At 50.2% G+C, this 10,354-nt stretch overlaps 1 protein-coding gene across 2 annotated transcripts; it reads right to left on the reverse strand.

Annotated features, from left to right (window-relative positions):
* Window positions 1–1,421: 1,421 nt before the first annotated feature.
* On the reverse strand, window positions 1,422–6,720 carry FOXA1 (forkhead box A1). 2 transcript variants are annotated; one of them, XM_012658347.1, is made up of 2 exons: window positions 6,506–6,720; window positions 1,422–4,160 (listed from the first exon to the last, which is right to left on the reverse strand). In XM_012658347.1, exons 1-2 carry the CDS (start codon window positions 6,575–6,577, stop codon window positions 2,814–2,816), a joined length of 1,419 nt encoding a protein of 472 aa, XP_012513801.1. In that variant the 5' UTR covers window positions 6,578–6,720; the 3' UTR covers window positions 1,422–2,813. The 2 variants fall into 2 exon arrangements, with proteins under 2 accessions (XP_012513801.1, XP_012513806.1); XM_012658352.1 differs by lacking the exon at window positions 6,506–6,720 and adding an exon at window positions 4,409–4,462 and having other exon boundaries at window positions 2,500–4,160.
* Between the last annotated feature and the right edge of the window lie 3,634 nt (window positions 6,721–10,354).

Consider the following 10,354-nt stretch of genomic DNA (forward strand, 5'->3'; position numbering starts at 1 on the left):
GCTCCCCGCGACCCGCAGTTCTAGCTTCCGAGGCAGGTCTGCAAAGTAGCTCCTCGGCCCCCGACCCCTGCATAACCACAAAAAGTCTCCCACAAGTAAGAGAGTAAGACTGAAGCTCAAGACATTGATATTACTGATATGTTGAAGAGGAGAAAGGAAGGGGACAGGACAAAAGTTAGAGGCCTTAGATTCAGTGGGGCCGGGTAAAATTCCGAGGCCTAAACTCACGCCTTTATATTATATCTGGAATTCGAATTTGCCAACCACATTCGTTTACCCTATATAAGTATGAATTACTGTTGGGATTGAAAGCTTTTTCGTCTCTTTGGGATTTTAACGTCCTTCCTAGGCCTCCAAATTAGGTTTCGAAATTACTCAAACCAGTAATTTCCCTCCCCTTCTCCTTTCATTAGCTGAAGTGAGCGGGGAAGGGGGGGTGAGATTTCTGGATTTTTCTCAAGTGCTACATGGCACCCTTCTCTCGTCTGGGGAGGCAATTACGCGATAATTAAGCGACTCACACAGCTCTTTTTATCTTGTCTGCTATGTGGAGTGCGGCGATCAAAGTAAAGGCTGCCCAAGTTCAAGCCCTGGTGAGGATGGAGTTCATACACAAGGGATCAGGCAGTTCGGCCTCTGCTCGGGCTGGTGCTGTTATTGTTGATGTCAATCCGAACAAGACTTACAAAGAAATAGGTGGACTGGAAAGTGAGGCTACTATCAAAGGAGATTAATGATTTTGTGATCCCAAGCAACTATGGGGCGTGAAGTTGCATTTGAAAGCTGCTTAGAAGGCAAACAAATAATCGATTTTAAGCTCTTAGGAACAATATTTTAAAAAATATCTTCACAAAATACAAAATAGCAGCTACCCTGAAACGTCCTGGTGGTACAAGCTTCCCTTGCAGGAGTAAATTAACTCCCATCCTTCCCACTCCCTCCAAAGCTACTATGATAGCTAAGTTTTGTTTCTCTTTTAATGAGAAGAGGGCTCGAGCATCTCTGTTGTAGACAATTTTATCAGCCACAGCTGGTATTTTATTCTCACTCAAATACTTCTCAGGTAAAGGAAAAATGATACGTTGGGGAAGGGGGAAAGGTAAATTAACAACATTTGATTTCCTAGTGGATGGAAAAACTCAAAGGAAACATGGAAGGCTTAAGCCGATGTTTAAAAAATGAAGTAAACATTACTGGGAATATAAAATCTCAATTCTTGAAATATTAAATCAACTTATCTACCAGTTTTCTTTCAGTTTCTTTCACTGCTTTTACTGGCTACATGTTCATTAAAATCATAGACAAAACAATTGTTTTAGATTATTTTCCTTTTTGTCATTTATATTCATTTTCAAAATTTGAAAAATGTCATATTCAGAATATCCATTTTGGATTTAAGTGAAGGAGAATAACAGAAATCCTTTTTTGTTAACATCTGATTTATTTAAACTCCTTAACTGCAAATGATCAAGAACATTTTCCAATGCTTAAAATTTGGTATTATTCTTGTTATTTAAATCAAAATATTTTAATTACAATCACATGATAAAAATTAACATTTTAATTTGTAATTTTAACCATCATTTAAAGCAATTTTGGCTGTAAAGAAAAAGAATAAACCATGCAATAAATTAACATTGAAAAAGCAAAGAGGAATAATAATGAAACCCGTCTGGCTATACTAATACCATGTCCAACTGTGGAAAGTGCATTAACACTGGATGAAACAAGCACACGATGGCAATAATTAAAATGGCCACAATCAATAGGATTTTGGAATCTTGGACCAAATTTTGAAATACGCTTCCTATAACTTCTCTCTCCTCCAACATTGTAATATTCCCTTTTTTCCTGGAAAAAATATTCTTCAAATGGCATACACACATAGAAGCTAATTTTATACATGTTATGTGACCTCAGAATGACATGACCGTGGCACTCTGCAAAGCAAGGAGCAGAGTTCTTGAGGAAGGCAATTCCTGAGGAATTGATTCCCAGGTCCATATGTAGATAAAGAGGACAAGGGGGTTGGGGTCCTTGTAACTTCTTGGTCAGGCAACTCTTGAAAATGTAGCATGTATATCACCTATCTATTACCTCTATATGTTATGTAAATATATGGAGGATGTCTACATATCTGAGCATGTGCATAATTGTACATATATGTATTTCATTTAAAGACATCTGCTATCTGAATGTATCAGAAATGTAAACTGAAAAACAAATGGCTCTGATGTTTATAGTCTATTTATGTCTTGCTGCATAACAAAAGTATTGTCTTTCAATACTTTTAAGAGCCCAATGTCTACTTGTTTCTTCACCATTTCAATTCTTATGGTTAAGAGTATTGCCGCAGACCTGTAAACTTGTGGGGGTGCATCAGGTAAGGAGGGAAAAAAGTACAAACAAATATTTTACAAACTTGACCATCTTCTTCTTTTTTTCTTTTTTTGTTAAATAAAACCTGCACAGACTAGAATGTTGTCTGGAGGGGAAAGAAGGAGGAAAGGGAGGGGGGCAAGGAAGGAGGAGGATTTTATATATACACTTGTGGTTCATTGAACTTCACAGAAAAAAAAATGTTGGTTTGGGGTTGGTTGTCTTTGTAATAATACACAACGAGTTTTGAATACAATAATAAAGTAACAGTCCTTTGCACTGGGGAAAGATTGTGCACGAAAAACGAAATAAAAAGAGGTGTTAGGATTTTATTATGCTGTTATTGGTTTGATATATGTGGTTTTGTTTGCTGTTGATTTTTTTCTCTCCTGCTACCAGCATGGCCATGCCAGACAAACCCCCAGTCCCAGGAGCTAGGAAGTGTTTAGGACGGGTCTGGAATACACACCTTGGTAGTACGCGGGCTCCAGGGCTGAGGGCTCGATGGGGCTCCTGGTGGCCACTGAGGCGCTGCCGAGAGGCAAGCTGGCAGGCAACGTGGCGCCGTAGGGCGAGTACTGCAGTGCCTGCTCGTATGCCTTGAAGTCCAGCTTGTGCTGCTGCTCCGAGGAGGACATGAGGTTGTTGATAGAGAAGGGGTGGTTGAAGGAATAGTGGGGATCCCCTTTCAGGTGCAGCTGGGACTCGTGGGGTGCCAGGCCATGTGCCGGGTGAGAGGGGGGCACCGATGCCAGTGCCCCGGGCCCGGAGCCTATGGGGGGCGCAGACGAGGAGGCTGGAGTCTTCAACTCCGAGGCGCCCCCTGTCGCCGTAGCCCCACTGTGGTCCAGAGTCTGGGGGCTGGCGGCGGGCCCGGGGGCCGGCGCGCCCTCTAGCTGACCCGCCTTACCGTGCACGCCCCTATGAAGAGGCGAGTCAGCGGTGGGGTTGGCGGCGCCCGAGGGGTCCTTGCGGCTCTCAGGGCCACCCTTAGCCCCGCCGCCCCCGCTCCCACCCCCTCCGCCGCCGCCAGCCCCGGGCTGCTTCTCGCACTTGAAGCGCTTCTGGCGGCGCAAGTAGCAGCCGTTCTCGAACATGTTGCCGGAGTCCGGGTGCAGCGTCCAGTAGGAGCCCTTGCCTGGCTTGTCCGGGGAGCGCGCCACCTTGACGAAGCAGTCATTGAAGGAGAGCGAGTGGCGGATGGAGTTTTGCCAGCGCTGCTGGTTCTGCCGGTAATAGGGGAAGAGGTCCATGATCCACTGGTAGATCTCGCTCAGCGTGAGCATCTTGCTGGGCGCCTGCTGGATGGCCATGGTGATGAGCGAGATGTACGAGTAGGGCGGCTTGGCGTGCGGGTAACTGCGCTTGAACGTCTTGGCGTCGCCACCGCCGCCCGCGCGGCTGCGGCCCAGGTTGGACGGCGCGTACGCCATGGGGCTCATGCACGGGTTCATGGCGGCCGCGTAGGGGCCCAGGCCGTTCATGGAGGCCGCCGGCTGCGCGCCCATGGCGCCCATGCCGCCCGGGCTCAGCGCAGTCCCCATGGCTGTCACGCCCGCCGCCGTCATGCTGTTCATGGCGCCCGCTGAGCCCCCCGGCATGCCAGCCACGGCGCCGGGACTCAGGCCGGCCCCCAGGCCCGGGTTGGCGTAGGACATGTTGAAGGACGCCGGGGTCATGTTGCCGCTCGTGGTCATGGTGTTCATGGTCATGTAGGTGTTCATGGAGTTCATGGAGCCCAGGCCCGAGTTCATGTTGCTGACTGGGACTGAGGAGTAGGCCTGGAGCAGAGACAGCGAGTGAAGAGGCCCCGGAGGGCGGGGTTAGTGGTGGGCGCAGGAACCCGGGGGGCAAGCGGAGAGCATTTGTGCAAAGCACGGGACACCCCCACCCGGGGCAAACTGTTAGGCGCCTTCCCGAGACCAAGCAAAGATGTCTTACACCGCAGGGGGAAAATCCTAGCTCGGCAGGCATGAAAGATAAGCGCTCACAGAAAACACGTCCCCGGGAAGTTGTGTAATCGCCTTACACGCCAGGCACAGGGGCTGACTTCCAGGTCCCCTTCATCGCCTCCTCCATCCACGCCAGGCGGTATCCCAAGTCTCCCTAACCAGCCTGGGCAAAGCGCCCTTTCGGGGCAAATCGTCTTTAAAACTCCGAAAATAGAATTAATCTCTGACCCTCTGCTTATTAACATCACCACTAAGGGTGCAGTGGGTTCCGCAGCGCAGGCCCGCTGAGCAGACCACTCGGCACCAGCTTCGAGTCCACCTCCCCAGAGGCTGCCAGGCCCAGCTGACCACAGAACGGTCTCAGTTGTTCTAGGTGGCTGTTAATGAAACTCTCCTTGATAGAACGAATCATCTATGGCCATAGGACCCCCGGAATCATTCATTTCCCAGCAACTGGCTTTATTGTCTTACACGTTTTTGACAAGTGATGAGTTTTTGTTTATTATATTTAAAAGTAGTGTTTTTCACCTACTTGTAGAAACTATCGTATTAAAGGGAAGCAAACTCATAAGTTAAATAAGTTTTGGAAAAACAAAACTAAAAACAGATCTATCACAGAAGAGGAGTGCATAGTAGTATCAATATGCTACATACATTTCACTTTAGCGTGAGTTTACATGTACACCTCTGCAAGTCACTCAAAAACGTGCATTAATTCTGTTACCGATTTACAGTTCCTTAACGTTTGAAAATTTTGGTAACAATCCATTGAAATAATCATCTATTTTTTTTCACATACCTGATATGTTGCTGCTGATCATTTCAAAGCCTGGCCTTTGAAACTACCTGAGTAGTTTAGAATAATTTCAAATTCCAAGATCGAACTATTACTTATTTTCTCTTAATGCTATTCTACTTACTCTCAGCTTTAACATGTAAGAAAGCTCTTTCCTTGGGGGTCTTAATTGACTGGTGGGTCCAGGCGACTGCGTCAGAATTAAACCTCTGGAAGAGCCCCGAGTTCCTTTTAAAATCACTAAGTGAAAACCTTTATCAACAGCAATTTGGGAATGCATTGGGTACAGTATTTTAAAAATACAGAGCTCAGATATGTTAAAACTACTTTTCTGATAATTTAGTAAAAAATAATGATGCCCTTCATTTATTTCCATCAGCAAATATAACTCCATTTGAAAACATAAGAGGTGAACAAATAGATTTAAATAGGAACACCCTGTAAGCCATCGTATGCAAATAAACTCAGAGGTAAATTTGTGAATATATAAATATATAAATCTAAATAAATTAGTTACCATAAAAATATTTCCTGATTCTATAGTTTTTCTGTGTATGTCTTAAAGCATTTTTTACTTTGGGGTTTATATTATTTTCCTCTTCCCATTATCCAAAGCAGTTTCAATAAGCATTCTCAATAATAGTAATTAAACTTTTGGGGGGTAATCGCCAGCTGTTTCCAGAAAAATACTTTTAATAGGGGGTAGTCCTGTCTGTACCTGGTTTTCCTTGTAATCCTTTTGTGCACATTGTAAGACAAACCCTATGAACCAAGGGGACAATGGAGAGAAACAGGTTCTCGGGCCCAAGTTCTGGAAGAAGATTCTGGTCGCACCAGCGCCACCCAGCGGTTCTAGAGACGAATGGGCACACTTTTCCCCAAACAGGGCTTTTGAAGAACAAGTTTCATAAAATTTAGGAATCGTTTCACTATTAAGACACTCAACTTAGCGGCAGAGCGCTTTCATCAGAAGACGTCTGCGCATTAAACGGCGGAACGAAGAGGCCACCCTGCAGGAGTGCTCTGGCTTTCTCAGAGTTGCTTCCAACTCATGCCGGCGCCCGCCAACCCGCCGAACCCCGGGCCAGGCTCTGGCTCCGGCTCTCGGCAGGGAAGAGACAAGTGCTTCCCAGAGCGGGTGTTTTCAAAGCCCGGAGTTTTCTAAAACTCTCTCCCCCGCTGCGAGAGTCCGGGAAGAGAAGGACAGTGGGTCCGGCTCCGAGGCCCGGCCAAGGCCGGGGCCACACCGGCAGGCGGGCAGCCGTGGCACCGGGAAGGCGCCCCCAGCCCGCCCAGCCCGTCCTGCTCAGCGCCCACCTCTCCCTGGCCTCCCCTGGCACGGGCTCCGGGAGCGCCCCGCTGGCCGCCCGCCTCTCACCTCCTGCGTGTCCGCGTAGTAGCTGTTCCAGTCGCTGCTCTCATGCCCTTCCATCTTCACAGTCCCTAACATCCTGGAGTCGCCCTGCCCGATGCAACCATCCAGCCCTGTGCGAAGCGACGGGCGGCCGCGCGGCGCGGGGCGGGGGGAGGGGAGCCGAGCCGCTGCAGTCACCCGAGCGCCCGCGCGGGCCCAGCGCCACCCCAGCCAAGAGGAAGCCCGGCGCTGCGGGGCGCGGCGTGCGCGGCGGCGGCGCGGCGGGCGGGGGCAGCGCCGGGGGCAGGCGGCTGCCGCGGAGCCCGGCGCCGGGGAGCGCCTCCGCGGGAAGTGAGCGGGCGGCCTCTGCGAGGCGAGTGCAGTTGAGCTGATGTGGATCTTACGTCGCTCGAGTGCCCACCTCCTCGTCCTCTCCCCATTTGTCCGCCGCACAAAGACGCTCGCACCTACAAAGCCCGAGGTGCACCTGCGAGGCGGCCGCCCGCCAGTCCAGCCGCCGCGCCTCCCGCCCCGCCGCGCCGCCGCTGCGCGCGCCCCCCGCGCCCCTCGCACCCCCTCCCACCTAACCCCCCCCCCCCGAACCCGGCCCTCACTTTGTTTGCAAAGCAGTGTAATTGGTTTAAGCCCAGCAGCTAGGAAAAGAGGGAAATGGGGTGGAGGGGTGTAACCCCCTTTGGAAAAAGAAAAAAGAAAAATAGGCGGGGCCGGGCGGGCAGGCCAGGGCTCTGCATGGTAACAGTGCCGGGGAAGAAGGCCAGAGGCGGTGGCATCGGAGCCCGGCCTTAGAGACCGTGCGGACTAAATGACCCCGGGGTACCTCCCCAGGGGCACTCACCACCCTCTGGAGCCGGGCTGCGGCCCAGTCCCGCGCACCTCATGCTCTTCTGCCTGCTCTCTGCTCCCTCCCCCCGATTCCCGACCCAAAGTTCAACTCTGGGAGACTGGAGAATACAGACTTTTTTTTTCTCTTCTTTCCTGCTTGGGCTTCAGACTAGAAAAGGGAAAAAGCCCCACTTTTGCTTCGTCACTAGAAACCCGGTCATCTGAGTCAGCTTAGCCGAGTGACGTTAGGCCGACCCGGGCTCCTGGCTAGCAGAGCGGAGGCGCTGCCACGAAACTTGTACCTGCGGCTAAGAGCAGGTGAGTCACAGCACCGTTTTATATCTTTATGACATAACTTTTTTTTTTTTTCCGCCTCGGTCCGCTCCACTCCCCTTGTCATCGGTAGCGATCATAAAGAGGAAGAAACTGAGAGCAGATGTCTGTGTGATAGGGCAGGACCCAAGTCGGGCGTCCTCCCTCTGCTGGGCTCCTCCTCCCGCCCCCCTTCAGCAGCCTCGGGGACTGGGCTGGAGGCGACCGTCTGGTTTCTGATAGAGAAAGGTCAGGGGGAGGGGCATCTCCCTAAACACGCGCGTTAGCTGGGAGAGCAAAGGCCTGGCTCGGGAATGCATCTGCACTGCTGAAGAGGTGCCAGGCGCAAGCACTGGTGCCTGGGCGCGTCTCTGACCTGAAGAGGCCGTGCTAGGATCTATGGGGCTCCCTCGGTCCCTAATCGGTCCTGGACGCCGGTGGGAAATTCTCCCCCACGCAAAGCCTCTTGACTCCTATGAGACTCTGGGTAGCAGATTGCCCACATGTCCTGGGGAGACAGACCAACTGAAATAGCTGGGTGATAGGCACTGAGCTGGTGATAGGTTGGGAGATGGTGCGTGTGTTTCTGAGCATGTGCGACTGTGTTTCTGAGTGAATGTGACCATGTGTTTCGGAGTGTGTGGGTGACCATGTATGTTGTACCGCCTGTATAACCACTAGGTTTCCTTAAGTAGCAGTAAAATAAAAATCTTCCTCAAGTTACTAAGAATCTGCAAAATATTCTTGTTTTTTAAAGTTTTTAAAAAATGTTATTAATCTCATTTTAACAAATGTGTTTTAACCTGCCTTTCAAACAGATACGTTATTTTTCCCCCTCTGCTTTGTTGTTTTAAATCTCTCTGCCTTGAAATCTGGCAATAGAATCACGTTAAATCCTTGAACCAAACAAATCTCTTAAATCAGCAGGGAGTAGAGAGGGTGAAGATGTGCAGTTAAGGAAATAAAAAAGATAAAAGCATTGGATTACAATTCCCTTTAAAAAAGGGTGGGGGGACGCATCACATCGTAAGGAAAGGAATGAGAACGAAATTAAATCCACCTGGAACTCAACAAAGCAGGAACCCTCCCCAACACAGCCTTTTCTTGTGACTGCCAGTCGTTCCATCAGTTTGTAAATGTATCTGCGAATGTGTGTCAGAAACTAATTCTTTTGTGCAAAGTTCCCATCAGCAGCAGGACTTGAGTTCCATTTGTCAAGTACACGGATGCTTAGCTTCGGGGGACTTTCAGTGCTTGTGAGCTTCCTTGTTCCTTCCCGAGGTGACTCTCCAACCCCCTCTTGACTCTTCAACAACGTCGAGCAAGACTAGGGTATTTTCTACCAATAGTAACAATTTAGTTATGGCTTTTATAGTGCACAAGAAGCCAGTGCTTTTTAGGGAAGAAATACTGTCACCTTAAAGGGGGGGGTCAATGAAAATATCAAATATTATTCTTTTAACACATTTCCCAAATCTATTAGGTCTCATCTTAAAAAAAGAAAAAATTCAATGTTCATAGCCTGATGGACAAAGCGAAATTTCTTCCAGGCTTCTTCAAAACACCCAAGACTGGTTGTGCAGAGTGAACTCTGCCAACTTCACATCCTTGACCCAGCTTGGGGGTTCCCGGGCCCAGGGGATTCCCGCGAGCACAGCGCCTCCTGTCGTGGAGAGGGAACGCTGAATTCTTCCGCAGGCGTCTGCAGGGAGCATCGCCAGGCGAGACTGGATTGACCCCCGCACGCATCCCGAAGCCAGGAATTTCGGTTTATAGCGCCTTAGGCTTGGATGGAGGAGAGATGGCAGTTCGGTTAGCTCTGAGCCTCTCGCCATCTCAGTGGCGTTATTCTAAGACACCTAACGAATTCTAGAAGTGAGATTCTAGTGCACCCAAGATGCCAGTTAGTCATTTTCCTCGAGGTTTAAAAGCGAATCAGCAGGGCTATGTCGGGTCTTTGACTTGGAAAATACGTACATACGTGCACACAGACATACATAAATTAATGCAGCTCTCTCGGAGTTGCTGGCCTGTCAGCAGCCAGGTAACTTACTCATTTTCAACCTCTTTTCCCAAGTAGGCCCTTACACTATTGCAAAACTGCTTTGCAAAGACTGCTGCTCCTTAGGGGGAACTAAACCTGTCTTCAGCTCCAGGGAGGCTAGATGGACTGGGGCAGGGGAGCCATGAGGACAGCCACGTGTCGACTCCTGGTGTGAGGACTGGTCTGTGGCAGCCTGGGGCGGCTCAGGTAACAGGGAGGGCGGGCTTCTCAAGTAGAGGAAGCCGTGGCGGTCGGGACCGTAAGGTGAGCGAGTACTCCAGGTGGCCTTGAGAGGAGGAAGCAGCTCCGCCTTTCCCGGAAGCTGCGCCTGCGACACCCGTGGGGCCAGCTCCCCGCGCTGTGCGGCTGTAGAAGGGGCGGCACGCGGTCCACTGAACAAACTCGGCTGCTTCAACTTACCCTTCCCAGCATGACCTGGCTGGGAGTGGGAGACTCAGAGTGTGACTGCGAAAGGAAAGGCTTCGAGTTCGTGCCTCGGGCCCGGCCGGTGGCCTCTCGAGGTGACGAGGTCCTTCCAGTTTAGCTGGACCGCAGCGTGGGCCGAGAGCAGGGCCCGGGGCGGCGGGACTCTGCGGTGCCCGCTGGAGTCTCTCGAGGGCTTCCCTCTCTGGCTGTCTAGACTGCCCCTTCTCTTGCCGACCCTCTTTCCCCGA

The sequence above is a fragment of the Propithecus coquereli genome, unplaced genomic scaffold, assembly GCF_000956105.1.
Source record: "Propithecus coquereli isolate 6110/MARCELLA unplaced genomic scaffold, Pcoq_1.0 Scaffold116, whole genome shotgun sequence".
In the NCBI taxonomy this organism is placed as follows: domain Eukaryota; kingdom Metazoa; phylum Chordata; class Mammalia; order Primates; family Indriidae; genus Propithecus; species Propithecus coquereli.